At 41.3% G+C, this 27,080-nt stretch overlaps 1 protein-coding gene and 1 long non-coding RNA gene across 6 annotated transcripts; both read right to left on the bottom strand.

Moving 5' to 3' along the window:
* Nucleotides 1-1,325: 1,325 nt before the first annotated feature.
* Nucleotides 1,326-24,731, bottom strand: YBX3 (Y-box binding protein 3). 5 transcript variants are annotated; one of them, XM_084956771.1, is made up of 11 exons: nucleotides 24,648-24,731; nucleotides 24,234-24,609; nucleotides 20,359-20,422; nucleotides 19,280-19,313; nucleotides 16,574-16,663; nucleotides 14,637-14,759; nucleotides 11,399-11,602; nucleotides 6,039-6,139; nucleotides 4,207-4,378; nucleotides 3,510-3,609; nucleotides 1,326-1,876 (listed from the first exon to the last, which is right to left on the bottom strand). In XM_084956771.1, exons 2-10 carry the CDS (start codon nucleotides 24,520-24,522, stop codon nucleotides 3,544-3,546), a joined length of 1,143 nt encoding a protein of 380 aa, XP_084812897.1. In that variant the 5' UTR covers nucleotides 24,523-24,609; nucleotides 24,648-24,731; the 3' UTR covers nucleotides 1,326-1,876; nucleotides 3,510-3,543. The 5 variants fall into 5 exon arrangements, with proteins under 5 accessions (XP_084812897.1, XP_003126523.1, XP_084812895.1 ...); XM_003126475.4 differs by having other exon boundaries at nucleotides 24,234-24,731; XM_084956769.1 differs by lacking the exon at nucleotides 3,510-3,609 and having other exon boundaries at nucleotides 24,234-24,731.
* Nucleotides 24,454-24,912, bottom strand: LOC146403422 (uncharacterized). The gene has a single exon (XR_014803847.1). It is a non-coding gene; the product is annotated as an uncharacterized LOC146403422 (long non-coding RNA).
* Between the last annotated feature and the right edge of the window lie 2,168 nt (nucleotides 24,913-27,080).

Here is a 27,080-nt window from a genome sequence, read left to right as displayed (position 1 = left end):
TTGAGGGAACCAGGTCTGAGATGGGAGGCTTATTTCACGAAATACTGTTTTATACCTTTGAATATTTTTGCCTTGTCTATATTACCAATTTTTATTTTTTAACTTGCAAAGAAATATAAAATTCTTGAACAATCCACTTTCTTTAGTTGCCATTTCTTAAACAGGTAAAGCTCCCTCCTTAGTCTTTGCAGCTGCTCCCTCTGCCTGGAATATTCCTCTCTCTAGACATTCAAATAGCTATTGACCTCTCACCACAGGACTCCATTTATATAATATCTTATTACATAGAAAAGATCCCTCTTCCCCTTTAAAATAAATACACCACCCACAATTATGCCAATTTCTACCCCTTTGCCATGTCTTATTTTTCTTCATAACGTCTATTGCCATACAATATTAAATTTTGCGTTATCTTTTTTTTTTTTTTTTTTTTTGCTTTTTGGGGCTGTACCTGTGACACATGGAAATTCCCAGACTAGGGTGTCGAATCAGAGCTGCAGCTGCTGGCCTACACCACAGCCACAGCAATGCAAGATCAGAGCCACATCTGCGACCTACCCCACAGTTCATGGCAATGCCGGATCCTTAACCCACTGAGCGAGGCAAGGGATCGAACCTACATCCTCATGGATACTAGTCGGGTTTGTTACCACTGAGCCACAATGGGAACTCCTGTTTACATATTCACTCACTAAAATGCAAGCTCAGTGGGACTAGGGTCTTTTATTGGTTTGTGCCACTAGAATCGTGCTTGGCCCAAACCTAGGCTCAGTACATAGCAAATTTAAGGAATAAATAGTCTGAAAGGTGCAATAGATCTGAGAAGTAACGACATCAAACTGACATACAATGTAGTATTTCTCAACTTGGGGGGATTTTCTATTCCCCAAGGGAAGAAATGTGCAGTGTGGCTGAAAAGAAGTCCCCTTCCTCTTTTCTGAAAGACACACATATACAAGTACAACATGGCAGCTGGTGTTGAAAAGCTCTGGGGTGAGAAGTTCAAAGCTGTTAGAACTGCTAACCCCTTCATTAATCTAAAGAAAGCTGTTCATCTAAATGCCATCAGTCACCTTAAGTGAAGATTTACTCCAGAGACACAGAGCCCCAAAGCAAGCAAGCCTAGTGCTGAACTCAGATGTGAACTCATTCATCCAAGAATCCCATTTCCTATGAACTCGGCTCATATGCCTACATTTATTAAATAGCACTAATCCATAATCCATAATCCATCTGTACATTTGGCTTTGAACTATTCAGTGAATGAGGCAAGGAAAAAACACGAAATATATACTGAGATAGGAAAACATACTTCACTTATACAATTTTTTTCCTTTCAAGGGTAAAAATTTTATTTTTGAGGAACTTCATACGGCACATTTTCAAAGAGAGTCACTTAAGAAAGCAAAATGTCATCCTCCCCTCATCCTAGAAATAAATAAGGGCATAAAATTTCTTTTTAAATCATGACACTTGGAAGTTTAGCACCAGCATCCAAAATGAACAAAAAAGGAAAAAAAGCATTTACTATATATTTCAAGATTTCTTTGGTTTTCTTCTTTCAATTCATATTACCAAAACAGTAAAAACCAGGAAAAAAAATATAAACCTAGTAGTTGCTGAAACTGGGGAGGTTGCTCTCTTGTTCTGTGCAGGCGTTCCCAGGATCTCAGATTGCTGGAAAAACTGTCTGACATTTTCCTCGTGTAGTTGTTTGTTTTGTAAAGAATAATAGTAAACATTCTAATGTCCACATCTTGGTTATTGTTCTTCCACTTTATTGCTTGGACGTTTCTTTGGTGTTGTGTTGGTAAGGTCACGGTCTGCTTTTTGCTTTGTTTTATTTTTTTGAATGGTCATTAGTTCTTTAGGTCACCTGGAAAAAAATTCAAATCAAACTTACCAAGAGTGACAAGATGTCCAAAAGTTAAAGAATAAAAAGGCAAAAATGAGTTGCTCTTATGTAATTTAAAAAAAACAATACTCTAAACAAAATCTATACATGTATCATACAGATTTGTACACTAAAACTTTAGTGGAAACTTAAGTAAAATATTTTTATAGACCAGAACAGTCAGTATATAGTAGCAAAAATTTCATAAAATTATATAAAAGAAAATTCTCATCATGAAGCCTTTTCAAATAAATGATACTACAGCATTGATAGGTCTTCATAATTATTTCAGTGGCTGCACAATAGCTCCTAATACAGATATACCACAATATTTAACCACTTCTCCAATACTAGACTATAAATAGTAGACATTTTTTTCTTATATTTTGGATTATTTTCTTAGGAACAATATCTAAAAATAATGTTACTAGGTAAAAGACTATGGCCAGATTGATACATAATTCTGCCAGTTAATGCAAGCAAGCTTGACTATGGAATTTATTTCTATGATAAATTGTCCATGATAGCCAGAGATAAAACAGAATTATTAGCGTAGCAAATGTCTACCTAGCGAAAGGCTCATTTAAATCCCAAACCTCTGCATATAAAAGCAGATGGCATTTAAAAAGTAGAAACTCACAATGATCTCAAAATCTTAATAATTTTTGGAAAAATAACACTGATGCTATGAGCTTTACAACCCATCTAAATTTTAACTGGAAGTTAATTTCTTATTTATTTATTTAATGAAAAGGGCAACAACCAAGAAACACTGAAAAATTAAATTCTCAGGATTTGTATTAGATGAAAAACCCAAAATGAAACATTCTCAAAAGACAGGCTCCATAATTGAGTCAGTGTTTCTGATCTGATCTATTTCTACTTATATAAGTACAATTTCCAAGATCTTTAACAAGAAGACAGAAAAAAGCTGGAAGCAACAATGAAGAAAAACAAGCTAACTTTTATGTGGAGCTTATTCTCCACCACGCCCTGCTTAACAGCATTTCCACATGTCACCTCACTAAATCTTTGCAACCTCCCTAGCAGGGAAGTCTAGCTGGTAACCTCAGTTCACCAGCTGCTGACTCTACTAAGGCAGAGGTTAAAGTAACTGCTCAAGATCATTCAAGCGAATGAGTAGTAGGTACTGCACTGGGTATATAAATCTACCAGCTTTCATGCACTCCATGTACTGCCTCAAAACACATAATGTTGGTTTTTCAAAGGGAACAGGCAAGAAAAAAACCACTCTAGTTTATTCTACAGGTTATTAAACTGAGGCCTTGTCAGGCACTTTAAAATGACCGAATTGGCCACTAGGTGTCACAAAAGTTAAAACTTCAAAAGTTTTCTTAAGTGGCATTGGTAGTTAACAACTGTCTTATCTAGAAAACTAACTCTGTCTGCACGTTTATGTCCCCAGCCTAACAAAATAAGATCAGTCTCAGAGTTATTTAACCACCAAAACGGCTCTTTCTCCAGAATCCGGAAGGAGATTAGAGGCTGGCCCAAATGAATCGAAGAACTCGTTTAGACTGATTTGTGCTACTGTGAAGACCTCCGCGCTGTTTCAGAGAACATCAGCTGGGGTGTGGGCTGCCCGGGCCCCTACCTGCTGATGGTGAAGGTGCCTGGGGAGCCGCGTGTTACTCAGCACTGCTCTGCTCGGTGGCCGGAGCAGGGTTGTCAGATGGTGCTTCGCCTGCTTTGGTCTAAAACAACAAACCGCAAACCAGAAATGAATCTATTCATATGGCAGTGGGAAGTTCAAAACTAAAAGGTCTCAAAAGTCAAAATCTTCCTGCCTATGAAAGCAAATCACTGCGCAAAATAAGATCTTAACTATTCTTAAGTAGGAGTCAAGAATTTAGAACCACAGAAGCATGGCCTCCAAATGGCAAACACACACCACCTCTCTCCATAACAAAAAGCCACACAAGATATACAGTTGCTTCCACCACGTGCCGAGAGGCAGGTTCCTCTCTCTAAGCGCTGTCCTTTGTGTAGAGAGCCCCACACATTTTAGCTCTGAATCCCCATCAGTATGGACAACTCTTTCAGAGGATGTTAATTAGCTGAATTCAAATATTTGGTCTGTGTTTATGTGTAGGTCATCCCTGCACCACCGCCATTATACACAAATATATGGAGTTTTAAGCAAAGTGCTAATTATATATAAAGATATTATACATTTTTTTTAATACATGAGTGTCAGTTTTCAGATTATAAAACCACTCTCAGGAAGGATCCTGAAGTTTGACGTGACTAAGCATGATCTGGCGGCACTGCCTCTGGCTGGCTGGACTCACCTCTTTGCCATCTTGTGAAGGAGCATTAGGAGGACGGGGGCGCCGCCGATAGTTATAGGGGCGCCGGTACCCACGGCGAGCAGGTGGCTGGTTTGGACCATTGGCCGCTTGTTGATTCTCTTTATCTTCAGCCTCTCCAACAGCCGGGGCAGGTCGTGGGCGAGGAGGGCCCCTAGAACAGAGCACACGAGAGAAAACACATGCAACAGAACAGAGCCCTCAAGAACATCAGGTTTTATTTTTCAAGATTAATAAGTCAAAGGATGGGGACTTACTCCTAGAACTATGCACAGGTTAACATGGCAAATGGAACGAAGGCACAGTGAAAAAACCCTGCTTCTCCACCATTTTCCACCTTCACCTGAATACTTATTTACAGTGAATAAACATCTAAGAACATACACCATGGTCTTACTGGGCACTGCGATAGACACTGAGGATGGAAAAAATCAAAAAAGGAAAAGTACTCTGGTATCTGCCCTCTAAAGACAGTGTCTAGTGGAGACTAGGGATTAATTATGGGAAAGAAACTAACATCACTCACTGTGCCAGAGCCTGCACTGGTGTGTTTTCATGTTGAATAGCTAATTCAATTTCAGTGCTAATTCTGTGAGTTAAGATTTATAGTGATAAAACCAAGAGGTTTAGAGAGGCTACATATTTGGCTGAACCATAGAGGATTGTTGCCTTTACAGATCAAAAAAGGTCAAACATGACTTTCCCAAGATCACACAGCTAGGGCTTGAAAGAGCTGGGATTCACATATTACTACTCTCTTTTTTCCCATTTTTCTTAAGACAGTTCTATGAAGCCTCTTCTATTTCCAAAAGTCCTTGGGAAGGAATCAATAGAATGATTATGTCTAAAACTAAAATGAATCTTGTGAGAAAGAAGGACATAGAGTAGAACAAATCCTTTCTCAAAATAATATACTCACTCTCCTCTCAGTGAACCCACAGGGCCGAACTTCAAGGTGGTGTAAATGTCACTCAGGAATGAAGCTCTACTTTTTCCACTTACCTCCAGGATATGGGAAAGGAACAAGAAGGATTATGATATAAAAAGCTTAAAAAGAAGCTTAAGGAGTCTAGCCCATCTCAGTCTTTACAAGGGATAAAGAAGGAATAAGATGAACTAGCACTCTTCACTGACATTAGCATTGACTGGTAGTAACAACACTGATGACTGAGTGGGGGCTTACTACACCCAAGCACCACACTGACTATCTGAAACATTTTAGTATTTCACCCTATTGACAACTGTTGAATATTCCTCATTGTCCCTTTTAGAAACTCGGTATCTAAGTCTGAGACCAGGAAATTTGCCAAAGGAGATACAGCTACTAATCACAGGTGTGATGAATCATAGGGTGGGAAATTAAACAGAGATGATTTGATCTGTAGCCTGATACAGCCCCTGCCATAGACCACTTCAGTTCTCAGAATATTCAGTATCCTGAATACTCACAGGCACCCAGTTCTTCCTCCATTGGTAGCACTCCCACTGAACTACCCATCGAGTTCTGTTTATCTCATTAAATAACAAAAATTAAGTATTAATTCACTTCCTGTGCAAGCTGCCAGAAATAAATAATACTTCGGTACAGGGACAACTAAAAATTCTAATCATTAAGTAGGGGGGAAATGTCACACAGCCATCTAAAAACATATACTGCAGAATTCCCCCCAAAACTTGGACATACAGAGAAAGCAGTCACATCTTCTAATTACATAATGAATCCACAAAAGAGACCTGAAACCTCCTCATCCATCCTACTGTCACTCACTCACAAGTTCTCTGATAGGTCATTACTAGTAGAAAATGGTACATACCTACTACGGTACCTTGGGCGGTAAGTCGGATTTCGATGAACTGGTCCCTGAAGCTGTGTTCCCTCTGGGACTCCATCCTTCATTTCTCCAATCTCACCAGCCTAGGAGGAGGCAAGGAATGCTGAAGGTGAGTGTCAGGCCACAGGCTAAAACAGCACACAGTTGCATTCAGAATTTTTTTAAAAAGGAAAAAATAAAAAGCTTCATTACAAAGCTGGGAACTCTCCAACCTAACAGTAAACTGTGTACTGACTAGATCAGTGTGGATGACAGGAAAGAAAGCAAAACTCATTCCCACTATACAGTCTTTTGCCTCATCCCAGGGCGCCTCATTTTATTTTAGAACATTAAACATCTTGAAGTGTTGAAAGAAAGGCTCTATTGCAAAAGGAAATGGAATGCTATACCACCCTGGAGCAATGAGAATCTTCTCTACTCAAACTCAAACCAACTACTTCTACAAACTGGGTACCCCTTCCATATGGTTTCTATATTCAAAAGTTCTCCTACACCTCTTACCTACATCTCCGATTTCTTCCTTTCACATTTTTTCCTTTTATCTATTTGCATCATTACTTAAGAATAACATTTAAAATAGAATATACTTCAAGAAATTTAAGCTGGGGGAATACAATTTATTGACGAATTTTCAAGGAAAGAAAACTAAAAACTAAGAAACAAACACCAACAATCTCTAAAATTCATTGTAATAAGCCACATTTCAACCTTCTTTTTTTTCCTCAAAACTAATATCCCTTCCTCCTCCATATTTCACTACGAGAAGCAATCAGAGAAGAAGCTCCACATTCTTTCACTATCAAATCTACCAACCTACCTGCATTTGTTTTTTCCTTCTCTCATCACACCAATTAAGTGGTCCAGGCTCACAGCCAAAGCTAACCCCCTTTTCCTGCACCTACTAGGGTACTTGAACTCTCAATCCCCCCCTTCGCTCCTTCACTGGATGTCATTTCCCTCCTCTCCTCCGTCACTTCCATCCAGGCATAGAAACACACCGGTACTTGAACTCTCAATCCCCCCCTTCGCTCCTTCACTGGATGTCATTTCCCTCCTCTCCTCCGTCACTTCCATCCAGGCATAGAAACACACCGAGACAGCACCCATCTTTTCCAACTTTTTTCTTTAAATAATTACAAACTTACAGGACAGGTGGAAGCATAGAATCTAATCCACAGACCCCATTCAAGTTTTGACAGTTGTCCCAACAATGTCCTTTTTTTGCAAAAAGACTCATTTAGAACCATGCCTTGAATTCAGCTGTCGCTTTATCTGCAATAGTTCTTCAGTCTTTCCTTGGCTTTCAGGACCTTGACACTTTTAAAGGTTACAAGCCAGTTACTTTGTAAAATATTCCTCAGTTGGGGTTGTTTGGTGTCTCCTCATGATTTAGTTTATGCATCTTTGGAAAGGAAGCTACAGAAATGGCACTGACTAATTCTCACTGCATCCTGTCACATAGCATATGGTTTCAATTCCTACTGCTGCTGACAATGTTCACGTCGAGAAACAGTTACGGCTCTTCTGCTCTAAGTTTATTCTTTCCTCCTTTGTAATTTATGAGCATTTTGTGAAGAAGTACTTTCAAAGTCTGTAAATATTTCATTCCTCATCAAATTTATTTATTTATTTATAGCTACAAAGACTCCTGGTTTTCTATTTTATTCAATGGGCCATAATCTGTTACTATCATTACCGGCCAGTGGAACTCTCTCAAGCTGGCTCGTGTCCTTTTGACATGTCTCCAGCATTCTTTGAGTACTTCCTTGCTTTCTGGCACAACAAGATGTTCCAGGCTCATATTGTCCTTTCTCTGGCCTGGCTCTAAAATCACCATTTCTCCAAAGGAGCTTCTTTTTTATTGGAGAATGGTATTTGTAAATGAACAGTCAGGGGCCAGGCATGCTCAATGCTACTAAAGTGTCATTGATTCCAGGCCATTTTCGTAGACAGATAGAAATAAGGAACACACATGCAAACACACATACATATAACACACACTCTAAGTTACACATGTAAGTGTGTGTGTGGGGGGGGGACATATTTGATGTGCCCACATAATGGATTTAGGAGTAAATAAGGTGTTGGTGAGGGAAGGTGTGCAAGGAAGACCAGGAGTGAACTCACTCAATGTCAAAACAAAATCAAACCAAACAAACACCTTGCCCTGACCTCCTCCAGCCACGTTCCCACCTCTCTGAGCTTCTCTGCCGACATACCTATTACAGGAAACCACCTCTACCACTACAGAAACCTCCTCCAAGGGGAATATACCTCCTCTTTCTCATCGCTTGCTCTTTCCTGACTTTTATCCTCACCATACCACTCACCTCCAAGGTACCAGCCTCACTTCCTCGACTTATCAACAGCATTTAACACAGCATTTTCCTCTTGAAGGACATTCTCCCGGTCTGCTCCTACTCATTGTCCTTTGCTAGACTCCTCATCTCCCTAATCCTTAAACACGGGCGTGCCCCAGAACTCGGTCCCCAGCTCCGTTTTCTAACTTACGCTCATTTTATAGTTAATCTTGCCTTTAAATTCGTTCTGATGTCTCCATGGGTGTATCTATGGTCTCGGCTCTCCCGAAAGGCTCCCTTCCGCCTCTGAACTCGCCATTCCCTCTGCCGCCCATGCCCTTCCCAGTATGTAAACAATCTGCCCCCTTTCTTCTTTTAGGGCTCTTCTCAAACACAGCCCCAAAGACTCTATCAATCACTTTATCTAAAATCACACCATCTTAACTCAGGCCACTTTCTACCTCTACCTTTGTTTTATGTTTCTGCCTACTTGACTTATCCACTTGGAGGCAATATTTAATGTGTGAAGGAGTTCTCCAAAGGACTTCTGCCCTCAAACCTGGTCTTTCTTCACACAAAGGTAACCTTTACTCCTCACACCACACATGCACTCCATCATTAAATGCTGTCACTTGTATGTATAAGACATTTCCTAAATCTGACCACTTGCCACACTGCCACTGCCAGCCCTCTAATCCACGCCATGATCATTTCTCCCAGGGAGGGGACAGGAGCTGGTTTCTCTACTGCTGCTGCTGCCTCCTGTGGTCCAGCCTCCTTAAACAGTCCAATGTCTTCCCAAAAACTTTCTTCCCTGCTTAGATCTCTTGACTGGTCTTTCATTTAGAATAGGCCAATAGTTCTTATCATGGCCCACCAGGCATGCTTGGTCTGCCCTGAGGCACCACCTTAATCTCACCCCCAACCCTCTCTTCACTCATACCACCCCGACCACATGAGCCTCCTTTAGTTCTGTGAACAAGCAAAGCTGCTGCTTCTTCAAGAACCTTGATACACACACACACACACGCACAGAAAGAGAAAGAAAGAGCAATCTACATGTATAAAGGACGAGCATTTACTGGAATGAGACTGGATCGACAGACTGGGTTTCCATCAAGCTCTACCACTTCTTGCTCGTGTAGCCTTAGATAAAAGTTGTTAATTTTTTAAACTACTCAAATCCCTTCATTTACAAGCACAACAAAAATATAGAAACCACTGCCAACTCCATAAAGCTGTAGGGAAAACTGAGTAAGAACTGATTTCAAACATCTGTCACTTAGTAGATGCCAAACAAGGTTGCTCCCTTTCCACTACCATGTAATTCTTTTCTCAAAGACTACAAATAGCTGATATTAGCTCAGTAACCAATTCTACTTATTTTTCAAATCTCTAGAATTATTATCTTTTATAAATGGAAGTCATTCGGAACACTAATCTATCATGCTATGTCCTTGGTACATGCTATTGGCCTGCATATCATCCTTTCCCTGTTATGTCCAATAAATTTCACAGTTCTGTATATAGTGGGAAATATTGGCAAAGACCTTTCTGTGGGACCCCAATCATTTTTACCATCTCAGAGATCTAAGTTTTTAAGCCATTACATGGACAACCTGGAAGTAGCTTGGTTCTATGGGAGAAAGTTTTAGGGATTTTCATTTGGTGCTGTTGGCTGGCTTAAGCAGACTTGTGTCACTGAACAGTCAGTATGGTATGTATTAAGACTCTAAGGAAAAACTGCTGAAGCGTTTATTTCAGCTATGAAGTGGTTAAGAATTTCAACCCAAGTTAAAACAACTAGATGCCATTGCCAGAATATGCACACACTTTTCCAAATTAGTTTTCAACCTGTTTCTATAAATGATGTTCTACATGGCACTAGAAAATCCCTTTCTCTAAACCTTCCATTCCTAAGGGGAAATATATTTTATTTCAAACAAGTTGGAAAAGAATCATAGTCTCAAAAAAAATATGATACATATGTATATGCTAAATACTGAGAAGGATTATTTCAGGAAGGTACTACTAACATCCTAAAAATAAATGTGTATGACAATCTCCCTGACTCTTCCTGTCCTCCTTTCCTAGAGGCCCAGAGTGCTGCCCTAAAGAAGCCTACTATGCCTCATGTACCCAATCTCTCCATATATGTAAGGCGACTTGTTATTTTTAGCGCATTTGTCAGGGACAGCTGTTAAAGAGTAGAAGGGAAAAAAACAAGAAGCAATGTAGAAAGAACAGTCATGCATGATAGGCTAGGAAAAGGGCAGCAAAGAACAGACTGAACACAATGTTCAGTCAAAATACTTAACGGGAAAACAGAAACCAAGGACACTAAGAGGAAAAAGTTGTAGCAGATAGCAACAAAAACAATGTCTTATCCCAAGATTTCTAAGGTCCTGGGAACTGCAAAGTTGGTATAAGGCTTATTAATTACAGGTCAAGTTCATTATAGTTGTATCAATACTTTGCAGTAAAAAAGGAGAATCAATCAACAGTCTCCAATCTGTGTGAGGTTGTAATAATCAACACCATCTCATCTAAATTAAGGACTTTGTAGTCCTTAATTCAATCCTGAGGCATCACACTAAAGTCTTTACTCTTGAGTTTGCATCACCACCCCATGGTGGAGGAGACCATTCCCATTTAATGGATGGGCAAGTCAATCTCAAAAGCTCACAGATAATAAGTAGCAGAGACAAGATGCAAATCCAGGCCTGCCCACCTTCAGGGTTAAGCTCTTACACATGGCATCTGTCTCCACTTTATGTCTTTTATTCTTCCATAAACTAGGAACTGGGCCCTCTCCACCCCCCAGTTATAGTCAAGGCTCGTGTGGTCCTGTTTTGGAAGTGTTCTAGGGTGACTGCTCTGAAAAGGCAGGCTAGAGGCCAGGCCTCCACTGTGGTAGCATCGGGGAGCCAAGAGCAAAGTTTTATTTCCGGCAGCTGGTGTTGGAGGAGGAGGAGGAAGAGGAGGCAGAGGAAGGACGAAGGGGTGAGGACGGCTGAAGAGAAGTCCCAGGTGCCAGTTTACCTGCATTCTGTTGGGATGGGGAAAGACCCGAGAGCGGCGGTCAAAGGTCTGTCCCACGTGGTAAGGCGGGAACCGCCGCCGGTACTGAGGGCGATACTGGGGGCGGCGCAGCTGACTCCGGGCCCCAGAGAACTGCCCGTCAGTGGCAGGGGGCTCAAATCCTTCACTGCTGCCGCTCCCTTCCTCCTCCTCCTCCCCAGCGTACTAGCGAAGCAAAGAAACAGAGATTCAGAAGGAGTTTCAGCAGAAAAAGAACCAAAGAATACCATTTAGGATGAATAACACCAAAAGGGAGAAAAAAAAAGTCTCCCCAAAGGGAACAATCCCTTCTATTATACAGACAAAATGCATTTATCCCAGATTATCAGGTGATTACCTGGGATAAACTACATTAAGAGTAAAGTAGATCTGTGCAGATAAAATACCAAGAAGCAGAAAAGCAAGTGCAATGGATCTATAATGCATTTAGGATGCATCTAATTAGAACTGGTGAAATACCTGTTGACCAACCAACCACCCAAAAAACATCTACAGAGTTGATAATATTTAGCTTTTTTGCCAAATGCGTCTCCCCCAACATTTGCCACCCACTCGGGTAGAGTCAAGAAAAATATATTTTGTGGTGTTATCAACAGGTTGGTCTTAAGTTGTTTGCTTCCTGAGGTAGTTCTCAAAGTATGGGTGGGGTCTCTGAAACTCATAATGCTGGTAAGATACTATCTCTCTTCCCCTCTCATGCGTGTTGGAGGGAGGCCGGGTCCTCCCGGAAGCTACAGTGTCACATGGCCTCTTGGCAGCCTGAATGCAGGAACTGCAGGAATCCAGCTGTCTTCTATTAAACCAGGTATCATAGACTTGCAAAAAAGCAATACTACTCTTCTCACTCAATTAAAAAAGTACCATTTTCATAAAAATGGTGTTAATATCTATATGTAATGAGTTTAAGTAAATTAAATCTTTTAAATGTCTGCTTTAATTTTTAATACAATAAACATTCACAGATATAAACACACAAACAACAAATTCTGGGATCCTATAGTTAAGCAGTTAAATGGATCCAAAAATCAAAAGGTTTGAGAAACACTGACTTATGGCATGATCTTCTTTATATGTTTAGGAATAAAGTTTCAATTATAATAGACAGTAGTAAGTAACAGATACAGTTTCTAAATATAAGCGTTATTAACAAAGGGAATTATTGACTCATATTTCTTCCTTATTTAACATATCACATACTGATATTTTATATCAAAAAATATAAGCAAACAGTTCAATATCCCTCATAGAATTTTTAGTTCAAATCTTAAAAGAGGGATTGAAATGCTGAAAGTAGTCTTAAGGGAAGTAACTACAGTTTTAAAAAATGAACAAAATAAAATGACTGATTTATTTTGGGGATGAGGATATTTAAGATTTAGAACTGTCCAGAACCAAGCCCACAGAGCAATTAAATTTCCCAAAGAGGAAAAACCTCAGCTATAGCTTCAACTAGTCTAATTTCAGAAAAACCATGCCATTCTACTCTATAAAACCTGTAGCAATGACAATCCCCAATTACGTAAAGATACATTAGCATAGAAATGTTCACCAAAATATTAAGTATGAGACTGCATAAATCGTTTTCTCTTTGGGTTTTTCTCTATCTTTCAAGTTTTATATAACCACATCTTTGATTAAGAGTTTTACAGCAATTCCCTTGTGGCCTAGTGGTTAAGGATTCGGCATTGTCACTGCTGTGGCTGGGTTTGATCTCCGGCCCAGGAACTTCTGCATGCTGTAGGCATGGCCAAAAACATAAACAGAAATTTTAAAGTAAAGTTAAAATCCAAAACATTTGTTAAAAAAAAAAAGGGTTTTGTAAAACAAGAATAATAATACCACCTTCCCCAAAAGTGCTCTCGAGAGGTACTCAATAAGCTGTCAGGACTTAAAGACGTCAAAACAGAAAATCTTCATTTATGCATACTTTCAGAATTTTGATAATTTTATTGCTAACTATCTTTTACCTGCATGACTTCAGAATTTCCAGCTGAGGAAAAAAGTCTTTAATAGAAAAACGTTCACTAAAGGCTTTCTACCACTTTTTCTTCTGAATTAACCTAGAATCAAAGTAATTAAAACTAGAGCTCCATGAATTTAATGGACTTGAAAGAGTTAATTAACACAATATAGTAAATGCTATGGCACTTCATTCCTACCACCCCCCTACACAGCTTATTAAAAATCAAATAGGATAAGCAAAACCTGGGTAAGAAAACCAATGAAACAGAAAAATAAGATGTCATAGAGAATCTGATAATAATCAATTTGGGCTGCGTGTGAGGATGACGGAATGAAGAGGGAAAGCAATTAGGTGAATGGAAAGATATTAATCTATCCAAGCACAGACATAAATCATTCTTAACCTGCAAATACTTTATTCTGGTGAGATTTTTCAAAAGTTTCCCTTCAATGATATATAACCACAATCCTGTTCTCACAAAGCAGCTTGAGTTTTACACCGTAGCATCACTTTGAGGTACTAAGTCTAGAAACGTTAAAAGATGCCTCGTGACCACAAATTGGATGGGATTCTTTTTGGGTGCCTTGAGAATACTTTAAACTGAGCTTCCTAAGAGAGCTCCAGCTCTACTTTTTTGTAAAGTCTTTCACCTGGAATGTTACCAATCTAGAGAACTAAAAATCTAGTGAATTAGCTATTCTTTACTTTGAAATAAGGAGAAATGCCGTGCTAAATAAAATATCTACATAATGGAGTCAAATCAGCTAATATTTCTGTGGCCAGCACTGTTCATCACGTATTCCTGAGTGATTCCCCATTCTTCCTTGCCAAGCAAAGGGTGAATTTCTTAGCCAGTGCCAAGGGTTGAACACACGTTTTAGTCAATCAGGGAAATCCCAGGCCCCTTTTCCAGTGGATGCCACCTGACCCAGTTTTGGCCAGATAAAAAAGCCAAATGACGAGAAAACCTTTCTGACAACCTTGGCCCAGCCCACTTTAAGTAAGCCTTCTTGACTTGCAGCCAAATACATACAACTGATACAATCGATAAGTGGCAAGTTTCCAATAGGAACAGCGACTAAGGTTAAATTCTGGACACTAAAAATTTCCCATGGATTAAAAAAACACAAATCATCGTGTCTCCTGGAGAAGAGTTGGCACTGATGGGCTCCAAGCATACGCACTAACGTTAGAGGTGAACACGTCAACCGCTGCCTTAGGAGAGGGAGCACGTACATTGCGAGGAGGCCCTCGGCGCCGGCCGTAGTAGCCGCGTCGGTAACGGCGCCGATCGGCAGCATAGCGGCTCCCCTCCACCGGGACACCATCCGGGCCGGTCACGTTGGCTGCTTCTGCACCCTGACAAGGAAGAGAAGCAAAGACAGCCTTGGAATTAAAAAGATGCCAAACTAACTACCAGAAACACCACCTTAGGCAGCCAGCACGTTAACAAGGGGCAGAACCTACTCGAAATGCCTACTGTGACCTCAAAAACACACCCACGTTTTGATAAGATGAGCAAGCTGATGTCGCTATTGAAATGTATATAGCTTGTTGGCTTCCACAACCTTTGCTTTCTTGTTTGCGTCAAAAGCAATATGTGGCTCTTTAGAGAACATAAAAGGTAAATAGAATGCAACTGTAAAGGAAGTAATGCTACACCAGGAAGAACATTTCTCACTGGAAAATAACCATGTTCTCTATCTAGAAAATGTTGAAAGCTATGTCACTCTACGAGAGACTAAGAGTCCCTTCAAGGGCTCACATGGCTCTGTCCAGCATTGAGCTATGGTAAGAGAAAACTTCTCCCATCCAGGCAGAAGGAAGGAAGGGCCCTTGACTTAGCCTGCACAAATGCAGCCCCTGGTTTTTTTGTTTTTTTTGTGGGTTTTTTTTTGGCTTTCTTTTGTCTTTTTAAGGCCGCACCTGTGCGCATATGGAGGTTCCCAGGCCAGGGGTTGAACTGGAGCTGGAGCTGCTGGCCGGCCACAGCAATGTGGGATGTGAGCCACATCTGTGCCCTACACCACAGCTCACGGCAACACCAGATCCTCAACCCACTGAGCTGTGCCAGGGATCGAACCCATGTCCTCATGAATACTAGTCGGGTTCGTTAACCACTGAGCCAGGACAGGAACTCGGCATAAATGCAGTCCCTCTTTAAACCTTCTTCTTATGTTTTGCAACACTTGACCTTCGTTCCATTTCTCACATGGACAAATGGATCAAGTAATGCTTCAAAAACATTTGGACAAAAGAGATTCGAAGTGTGTGTTTCCCACTCTACATCAATCTGTAAAACCTTAAATTATGAAAATATACTGAGGTAAAATTTCCCCGGCCAAACAAAACTTTAAGAATTGGACACGACAGATGATTATAGATCAGTCTTTGCTGGTAGATAATTTGAAACTCAGAGATTTGCAAGATACCTTGGGGATCACAGTGGTAAAGAAATCATTTAAACTTCTGTATTAGATGAAATAAAGTGATTTTTAAAAAAAGAAAACCAGAAAACAGTTCGAGAGCTGCTAAGAATATGGACTATGGGATGGTGTGTATGTGAAAAGAGCACACACAGGAATTAAGCAGTCAGTCACTCAGCTCATAATTTCACTGCCACACTTAGCTGTCATGGCAGCTGTACCATATATAGTTTTAAAATGTTTCTATTCTTATCTCATACTGTTTTACTGATTATCTATATATGAGAGACCACTGGTTAAAGGACAAAGATTAAAGGACATTACTAACATTGGAATTAAATATCTAATAGCATGAAACTCTGTAGAAGCACTTACAAATCACAGCCTAAAAACTTTATTCTTAGAAAAAAATATCTTTGGCCCCAAAGCAGCTTTTATCTATTTTTAACACTATAAAACAGTTTAATTTTAATCTACTCTTGAATATACATTTGGTACCTAAATGTCATTTTAAATCTTGAGAAATTAGCTTTTACTTCTTTGATTAAATAATAGTCATCATTTATTAAAATATAAATTAAAATACTCTTTTTTATACAACCTCAAACAATGTATATAATGACAATAAATAGAAATATTTTTACTTAAAAGTCACACCTTTCTGCCTTACAAAAAAAATCCAAGGCTGATGAGAGACCATTTACTATGAAAGAAACCTTAGGATATCCAACCACAATTTCCTCTCACCTTCTCTCCTTCAACCACATCAAACTCTACAGTTTCTCCATCTCCTACACTGCGCAGATACTTCCGTGGGTTATTCTTCTTGATGGCAGTCTGTCAAAAGAACAGAAAATTCTAAGTGAAGTATATGTCAAAATCGGCCACAGATTTCACTGCTTTCAAGTTTGCTGGCTATATTGAAGAAATTGTTGATCTAATATTACTTTTTAAAAGTATTCTTCTGGGAGTTCCTGCCACGGCTTAGCAGAAACTAATCCGACAAGTATCCATGAGGATGCGCGTTCAATCCCTGGCCTCACTCAGTGGGTTAAGGATCTGGAATTGCTGTGAGCTGTGGCGTAGGTTGCAGACACAGCTCGGATCCCGCGTTGCTGTGGCTCTGGTGTAGGCCAGCAGCTGCAGTTCTGATTCGACCCCTAGCCTGGGAACATCCATATGCCGCAGGTGTGGCCCTAAAAAAAAGTATTCTTCCAACTAGCCTGGCTCTCCAAAACAAAAAACCTCTAAAAACTATGTTTTACATTATTTTATTGATTCATGTTATCCTTCAAAATTCATCTTGGTAGGTGGATTAAACTGAACGTATAGCCACAGCCTACCACCCAGTCATGATACTGGATAGATTCATTCCCTCACACTACCGTCTTAGATCCAGACTACACCTCCATTAATGGGCGGGGGGGGGGGAAACTGGGGGGATGCCTTCATGAAATCTTACATGCACACATAAAGACAAAAATACACTTTGGGGCTAGAAATGTCTGAAGACAGCAGAAAGTGCTAACCTCAAAAGAAAATTCGAAAATGCCAAGAGGATAAATATTTCTGACAGAATATACAAAATTACCTTAAGAAAAAAACATTACTGACAGTCTTCTTTTTCTCTCCCATTTTATGGATAAGGGAACCAACCAGAGGCTGATAAGTGGATTTTTCTGCGGTTATAAAAATACTGGCTTGGGGAAGAAGGTGGGAAGGAGGAGGGTAGGTAGGGGAAGCGTAATAGGGCAGGTGGGGAAACGTACTCCCCTGTACTGTAACTGTATGATATTTACTCAGCTTTTTCCCATCACATCATTCACATGTCACCTCATCCCTATATGTACCCCGAGATAAGACATTAAAAGATTAATGAAGATATTATCCTGCCTTGAACAGCTGTACCTACATATCTGTATATGAATGGCCTTTCTTTGTCAATCAATGGAGGGAAGAGAATAATTTCTACACTGAATTCCCATTTCTTTAGCTGGTATCTCTAAGTAGTTAAAGGGGCTCTGAGTTTCTATGGAACTAGGTCAACCTTATTTTATAAAGCGATTAGGCATGTGTAATCCAGCCCTTCCCTTACTCTGAGTAGGAGGGAGAAAAAAAAAAAAAAAAGAATGAGCCAATAGGGCAGAGAGACCTCACCCACAGAGGAAGAAGGCAGTTCTGGACAGGATATACGCACCGAGCCTGAACATCAGCCATTCCAAAAACAGCCCCTCCCTGCCGGCTTGTTCCCTTTTTCCTGTTAAACTGGGCAAGTCTCAACACATGGAGGTGACTCACCACGACCTCAGGGGGCTGGAATCAGGTCAGACACTCACAGGCAAATGAAGCTGGCCACCAGTGCAGAAACTGGGGAAGTCCTTTTACTCTAGCTGCCACCAAAATGCAGAGTTCTTACCCCAAAAGGTCGACTGACTGCTAGCTGTGATGACACTCCCTTTCAGTCTGTTATAACTTTAAAAATCATTGTATCTGAACAAAATAATCTACTCCAATTACCCAGCAACAACTGACATACAACCAAGAGAAACCACAACTAGAGAGCTTATTTTTAGGTATCACTCTCTCCCGTCACCAACCACTACCCCAATACACACGCCATCCTAAATAGAAAGGCTATAAACAGAGGCTTGACAGAGGTGAACAGTGCTGGTTCCAGTAGCTGCCTCTGCGCTTCTCGGTTGTTACACTAAGAACTGCACACACAAAAAGACAATTCACTGAAAACTAATTTCTCTAAAACAACACTAAGTGCACCTACTCCCTCCTTTAACCTATTCTGCCAAGCAAATCTAGGATACACAATAATGGAATAACATCCTAGGCTAATAATGTAAAGAAAGACTGAGACTGCTATACAGAGAAACCCAGGTTTTCCATATTTTGCCCGTTTTCTACATTTCCTTTGGATTTAGGGGAATGTGGGCATTGACCTGGACACATGCTAGCCATGCCTTGTTTTAGTGGAGGGACGACTATCCTGAGAGTTGGGAGTCTCCTTGTGTCTAAGATGCACGCACGTTAACCATCTGCTTCATTTGCTATTTCCTTCAAGTGTGAGCTGCTCTGATGGAGCTTTAACCAAAACCCACCCAGGAAAAAGCAAGATGGGTTCTACTCAGGAGAACAGGAGGCTAACAAAGCAACAGAAGGGTTTTTGCTAAAGATTCAAAGGCTTTACAAATTAGAAAGTGGTCTAATTATTGCTCTATTAAACTGCAAAAACAAAAACTGTTTGAAAGCAGTTAATGATGGGACAGAAGGGCTTATGTGCTAATCTTAAAATGTGAAGCTGAGCTCCCTTGCCAAAATAAAACCCCAGAAAGAGTTTAGAACACAACAGTAACATGTAGGACTTGATGGGAAGGAGACAATAGCACATTACAGAGGCCCCTCTCATCTCGGGGCAAATGTCACACTTACTATCCTTCTTACCTGATGTACAAACACATCTTCTTTGGTGTCATTTCTGTTGGAAAACAAAAAGCTCACAATTAAAGGTACTAGGTATGTGGGAAAACTTAAAAAGAACAGACGTTTCGTGAGTAGATCCTAAGACCTCAAAACACAATATAAATGTTTCCTTATCCTCTAAACTTAATTCAGATGCCTTCGATCGATCCTCCTTCAAAACTTCTAAACCCACAAGATACCCACCTTACTCCTCCCCATGACCACAGAGCTTAGATATAAGCACCCAGATTCAACATAGAGAAGCATCCCTTTCCTCTGTCGTCTCTTTCTAAATCACATGGTATGTAACCAGAGCCCTAGACTTCCCTCCCCGCAAAAGCAAAGCAAGACAGTTAAAAGGACAGGGCACAGCTGTGAACTAGGCTCTCCTTACACTGAAACCTAAAACAGCCCCTCCACCCCACTGCCACCCTGTCCTCCCCCCACCCCCCCACCCCCGGCCACCCTGCCTACCAAAACATGCAAGGAAGAAACTGGAGGACTTTTTTTCCAAGAAGCGGGGCTGGGGAGGGGGAGTAAAGAAAATGACGATATCATATAAAAACATCAGAATACTCCCAGCAGCTTGCAGTTGTGTTCTTGGTCCTATATGGTTAGAAGTTACCATGGTTTAAAGAAAACAGTAGGGTTTCTACACAGGACTTGGACCAGACCTGGTTTACTGATGCAGCTCAATTACTCACTAGTTGTGTGACCTTAGGAAAGTTGTTTAACCAGTCTAAGACTCCATTTCTCCATCTGTGAAACTGTGGATACCAACTCAATTATCCTAAGGTCCTTCCCATTTCTGATTTACCCTCATCTCTCTCATCCTTTTTTTTTTTTTTTAATGACTAGATTTTATAAAACAAGTTATTTCCCAGTGTTTTGGAAATGCATTTTAACTAGTACTTAATCAGTAGATTAAAAATGAGAATATTTACATGTTCAGAAATCTTATAACTTATATAAGCCATTAATAAAGAATGATAAAGAGCCCCAACAGCAGGTGCCATGACACGTTGTGCATTTAAAACATGCAGAGATGTGTGCACACATACCGATTTATAAATCCATATCCATTTCTGACGTTGAACCATTTGACAGTGCCAAGGACTTTGGTGGCTAAAATAGGATTAAGCAGATAAATTAGTATCTGACCTACAAAGAGATAGAGCTCATATCACTAAGGTCTTGATAGCATTATTTAAAGCCTAAACATACTTGAGGAAACCATTAAAAGCTTAACTCCATAGTATACTGGGAACAGAAAATGGAGCAAGTGAAAACATCACAGGGAAATACTGTTCGGAAGACAGAAACCTTTCCTCTTTGTTAAACTTTTCAGTAATGTCCTAAGGAATGGTCCTAAGTCTATACACTCCACAGTAATTAAAATTGAGAAACACCGTTTAAGGCAAAACACCACGGAAATGTGCTCTTTCAAGTTTTAACACAGAAAAAAAAATTTTAAGCACAAAAGAAGGGTCAAAATGAGAGCAACTGTAGACATGCGAACAAGGTAAGTACCAACGACGTCACACGTCACATTCACACTTTGAAATAGTAGGCAAACTTCAAATAGTGAAATAGTAGCTCCTTGTTAATAGCTAATCTACAAAGACCTGAAGAAACTTGTCTCCATGCCAGATGGGGGCCTATCAGAGGAGTCAAGAGTAATAATAGAACTGATGTCTGTCTCAGCCCAGTTCTGTACTTACCACCCTGAGACATGATGTAACAGGCCCTTTCAAACCAGTGATGAACTTGGGATTCTATTTCATTGTTTACCCTACTCTCCAGCAGTTGGTGGGAATCAAACTCAGCATTTTCGTATAAAACTCCTCTCTTTAACTTGATTACTGTCTCTATGTTCCATCATGAGTAGGACCACTTCTGTACAATGCCAGATGTTAACACAATTCAAGAGAAGGAATCTGAACAAAGAGTATGGTCATAGAACTTGTACTTTGTAGATTCAAATTTATTTCAATCATTTATGATTTTAGATGACTCCTTTGAATTAACTTTAAATACCAAACCCAGTACCTCTAGGAAATGCCTATGTCTAAATTCAGGAAATGCATAAAGCAATTATCAAGACTCACTGAAACAGGAAATCTGACTACAGAGTAACTTTAAAAAAGAAAAAAGCTTAGTAGAGAATGAACATAACAATTAACATTAGTCTATGCCTCTCTGTGAGATACAAAGTTTTTAATTTTCAAGCATAAACAATAAGGATTCTGTTTTAAAAATCAAGACTGAAATAGTAATTAGGACTTGCTTTGCTGTGGGCAGGGTTAGTTCTGAGTTTTGCTGGGTTGATAGGCTTGAGGAAGTATTTCAGCTCTCTATAAAAAGAATAAAAAAAGACAAAAAACTCTTTATGCCTTCAAAGCCATCCAGCCCACCATTTACTGAGCAATCTCCAGCTCTAATTCCAAGTAAGGAATACATCTCCAATGAAGAGATATTTTAAACCATTAAAATCTTCAGTTTTAGGCCATTTTAACTAGAGCTGCAGGGCAAAGAAGAAAAAGCCATTTTATGTTTTCAATCCAAATGCACAGAGAAGACTGTTTTTTGATAAATCATATGCTTTTAAATCACTTAGTATGTCAAATGATATGCTTTTTTGTGTCTCCTTTCCTTTGCCCCCAAATTAATGACCTAGAGGAATGTAAGGAAAACATAAAGCTAGGAACTCTTTTTTGATTCATTTTCATAGAGTTAATGTCTATAGGCACTGCCAAAGGCATAATCTTGATTGGAAAAACAACACAAAGAAGGACAAAGATGAAAGTGATTTGCAAGTATAACTCCAGACTGAAGATTATTTTTATTCCCAATGCAGTTTTTAAAAATTTCTGAATTCCACAAATATTCCCAATGAGTTAATAAGACCAAACACATTCATGCACACTTCTTGCTTGAAAACCATCAACTCACTTCCCATGCACAGAAAGGGATGTGGAGACAAAGTTGAAGACCATTAAGCTTCAAAGATGTTCCAGAAGGGAAGTGTTCTTATGGTCAGGTAAACTACTTTTCCTGACTATACACTGAAGTTAAAGACCGTTTGTTAAAATTAAAAAACACAAACAAAACAAAACAAAAACACTGGAATGGGAAAATCCCAAACCAGAATTCAATTTCAGTCAGCCCTGTGTCTGGCACATTTTAGGCACCCATGTGTTTGCTTGGCTAAGGAAAGTTGATGGCAGAACACACTGGACAGAGACGGTGTTGAAATGTCATGTGGAAGGCTGTCCTTGCTTTTGAGAGTTGAAGTGACAGTGGAAAGATCCAAGACCTCCAGACTCATCACCAGGATGTGCTACAGACTTAAAAGCAGTTGGTGGTTGAGGAAATTTTAATGTTATCTGTTTCCTTCATCTTTAAAGATATCTGCTTCGGTTTAAAATTCAGAAGTTTAGTCAGATCAAGGGAAAAGCTGCAAAATCTCCCTTAAAGGCAAATAAATTATCATTAAGAATAGATCTTAACACTGCTTTGGGTAGGCCAAGGTTGCCTCTCTGGCATTTTGCATGGAAGTGTTCCAAGGAACACTTGTTGGAAACTATATCACCATGCAAACCTTACTAGACTTAAAGCAACTTTTAAGTCCAGCGATATGAGAGCTATTTGGCTTCTTAACCCTACACATATTACATTTAGCACGCTGTTTGACAGTTAACTGAATAAAATTTAGCCCAGGGGAGGAAGGGGGGGGCATGAAAAGAGGCCTCTCAAGGCAGGAAACATGGAATCGGAATCTTATTAAACTTTTCTTTACATTATTCCCCCAATTTTCTTCTTCGAAAACTGGGCAAGCAAGACTCAGATCAAACATGCCCTATCCAAAATACTGAAAACTTCTTGGAAGCATCCCACAGCATCTCTTACCTTCCCTGTTTTAAAAAAAGAGGGAATGTTACAGCACACACCCTTTAGAGAACTTATTCCCCACCCACCTGCTCTGTAAACCGGTTTAAGGCCCCACCTAGGGCTTTACTTCAGGAGAGAATGCTGAAATATTCGATAAAACCACCAACCACCACAGACGCCTTTTGTTATGCCCTGCTCCCCCACCCCCGACCTGTATGGCTCCTCTTCCGATCTCCTTCCCGGAGTTCCAAGTCCCAAGATAACGATGCTGCGAACTAACGTCATACCCACACTTCCGACGAAGTTTTTTCAGCTGCTGCACCAAATGCTTTCCCACAATACGGGAAGAAGCAAACGTGTAGGGATTGGAAAACACTGACTGGTTCTTTGCAGCAGCGGGCAGAGAGGGAGGGGGACGAGGGACCAAAGCCCAAGTTTCCCGGAGAGGATTGCAACACCTCTCCGCCGACATGTGGCCGACAGAAGCGTGGCCTCGTTCCTGCGCCCCCGTGGGAAGGGCGTCAGGGACAGACACCTGAGCCTTCCCAGCAAGATGCCTTTGCACCTTTCCCTCCCGTCTGGTCCGGCGCCTTCCTCTCCCCCGAAGGAAATGCTCTCCTCACCCAGAACCTAGGCGAGGACTACTATGTCCCCGTCCCACGTGGGTGCTGTCCCATCCCTACATCCGCATCTATCCCAAATCTGGATCCTCTTTCCCGACCGCCGCTCCTTTCCCCTTTGTCCGGAGGGATGCTTCGCCATGGGAGTGTGCGACAGTGCGTGCCCAGGGGATCCAAGTTAAGTCCCGTCCCTCACGGGCCTGGGACCTGAAGGGACGCGCTCAGGCGGCGGGGAGCGCAGGGCGCCGCGCGCTCACCTGGCAGCGCCTGGGGGACTGGCCACCTGCGCCAGGGACCCGAGGTCCCCGGGGACCCCGTGCTGTCAGGCCTCCCGCGGAGCGGGACAGGCGTGGGAGCTGCCCACACGTGCTCCGCGGCCGCCCGCTCCTCCCGGGGCAGCCTCCATCCTCCCGGGCCTGACTCACCGAGAACTTTCTTCTCCGCGTCTTCACTGCCCGCGGCGGCCGAAGAGGCGGGGGCCGCGGTGCCCGGGGCCGTGGGGGCCGCGGGGGCCGCGTCTCCACCCGGGTTGCCCGCTACCAGGGCGGCGGGCGCCGGGGCGGCGGCCTGGGGCGCGCCGCTGCCCGCCGGGCTCTTGGGCGCGGGGTCCTGGGGGGCCGCGGCGGCCGCCTCCGCCGGAGCCTGCGGGAGGGTGGTGGTGGTGGTAGTGGTGCTGGTGGTGCTGGTGGTGGTGGCCTCGCCCGCCTCGCTCATGCCGCCTCCTCCGCTCTCCCTCGGGCACCTCGGTGGCGGTTGGTCGGCGGTTAGCGCAGCTGGAGGTCGCGGCGGCCGGGGCTCGCTCTCGGGGAGGCCGGTGCGGATCTCGTGGCGCGGGCGGCGGCGGCCGAGGTGGGTCTCGCGGCGGAGGCGGCTCGAGCTCTCGGGCTGTGCGCTCGCTCTTGGGCTCCTCGCTCGATCTTACTGCCCCAAAAATGGCCCCGCGCAAGTTTTTCTAGGCGGCGCACCGGCCGGAGAGGGAAGAGGGTGGAGAGAGTTGGCTCCCGAGTTGGGCATCGACTTCATTAGCATTTAAAGGGGCCCGGTGCCCTTTCCACCCGCCGATCGGCCCGGGACTGAGAGCAGGGGCCCGAGTGGCCGGGAAAGGAAAGCAAGGGTGGATCTGAGGTTGGCAGGGTACTCTGGAGTTTTCTGCCGAGCACGCTCTGCCGGCCCTTTGTTGGAGCCGGGCAGCGGGGCACTCCTGCCTAACCACATCTTCTAGGAGGAGCAAAGTAGGGCATCCAAATGACCGGGCGCTTCTCTCTCTCAAATACTGGCTTTTAAAATCCGTTCTAGTTATCCATGCAACGTTTATGAAGCACGAAAAACTGTTTCTGATACAGCAGTGAAGAACTGGAATTATACAATCTTAAAGCTATTTGGCTACTTCCTCTTGAAAGATGTTAGATGGTTTCTTCTATAATCCACAGGTGAGGAAACTGAGGTCCAAACCTCCATGAAGTAATGCAAATATCAGAGTTTACATCAATGTAATGGCAACAAATAGTGAGCTGCTAATATATATGTAATAATACTATACTTGGGGGGGAGGATAAATTTTACCTTCTTCTCTAATTGCCCCTGCCAGCTAGTGAAAACTTAAGCAACTGAGCCCTCTTAGCCTCAGGGAGGAGAGTAACAGAGAAACGGATCACCCAATAAACGGTAGTCCGTTTGCAGAGCTCACATGGCCTTTGGAGAATGGACGAGATCATGCTGAACACCAGGCCAGAGGGACCGTGCTCTGTATTCAAGAACTATTGGGATACAGGCTATCAGGCGTCCTTTGCCTCCAGGATCCAGGCAAGTCTAGGTTTACACTCTAGTGCTGCTCTTAGTTAATGGAGTCAACTTGGACGAGGTGTTCAATATCCCAGAGTTGGTTTCCTCAAAGGAACGTGGATGGGATTATCACATGTAACTCCAGTGTCTGGTCTAACGAAAAATTCCGTTTTTCATTCCTTATTCCCCTAAATCATTTACACCCTCCAACCTCGCCCGACCCCAGAATTCTATGTTCTGTGGCTGCATCAGAAGGGTAGTTATCAGGTGTAATTCATCATTATATTCCCACTGGTTAGCACACAGTACCTAACACAGAGTTAGAGCATAGTAAATGTTTACTAAATGAAAACAAATAAAAAGACCAACATTTTCCACACTCACTTACTTACGAACACATTCATTATCAATAATTGTTTTTTAAATAATGACTTGTATTTTTTCCATTATAACTGGTTTACAGTGTTCTGTCAATTTTCTATTGTACAGAAAGCTGACCCAGTTACATATACATGTATACATTCTTTTTTCTCACATTATCATGCTCCATCATAAGTGACTAGACAAAGTTCCCAGTGCTGTACAGGAGGCTCTCATTGCTTGTCCATTCCAAAGGCAATAGTTTGCATCTATTAGCCCCAAATTCCCAATCCATCCCACTCCCTCCCCCTTCCCCTCCCCCTTGGCAACCACAAGTCTGTTTTTCATGTCCATGATTTTCTTTTCTGTGGAAAGATTCATTTGTGTTGTATATTAGATTCCAGCATTATCAATAATTGTAATGCCCTGCTTTATTGCTTTCTTACTCCATCCATGAAAAATACAACTTAAAAATTAATTCTTAGGAAAAAAAAGCAAAATATGGAATATTTGACTTTTCCATGTAACTCATCTATATTTTAAAATATTTAATTGACAAAGGTGTTAATGTTAGATTCATATTTTAGACTGTAATGTGGACCATACAGTGATATTATCTATATGTAGTTAAAAAAAAATATGGAATATTTGACTTTTCCATGTAACTCATCTATATTTTTAAATTTTTAATTGACAAAGGTGTTAATGTTAAATTCATATTTTAGACTGTAATATGGACCATACAGTGATATTATCTATATGTAGTTATGTTAAAAAAATGCTAGTTTGATTCTAAGTGTGGTTAAATTATTTCTTAGTTTTAAAGAGTATAGTCAGTTAAAATTATATGCATGATTTATTCTGGTGAGGATTGGCCATTGACTTTCTTATCTAACAAAATGATTATCATTGCTATGCAAAATTGGATTGCAAGGAAAAAAATGAGGGCTTGAACTGTTCAAACTCCAATCTAATAGCCAAAACCACTCTCTCTCTATATATATATTCACCCTTGGAAAATAATTCATGACTAACAGGTGTGGTCTCCAACCTCTGGAAGACCCTAAAATAATTACAGATGCATCCTGGGATTTCCTAGAATTTTGTGCTGGAATGACTCCCAAAACTAC

Source organism: Sus scrofa, chromosome 5 (assembly GCF_054392235.1).
Source record: "Sus scrofa isolate SSC_HxYL_T2T_F1_AM1 chromosome 5, Sscrofa_HxYL_maternal_Yorkshire_Landrace_v2.0, whole genome shotgun sequence".
Classification (NCBI taxonomy): Eukaryota; Metazoa; Chordata; class Mammalia; order Artiodactyla; family Suidae; genus Sus; species Sus scrofa.
This window is presented reverse-complemented; position numbering and strand designations above follow the sequence as displayed.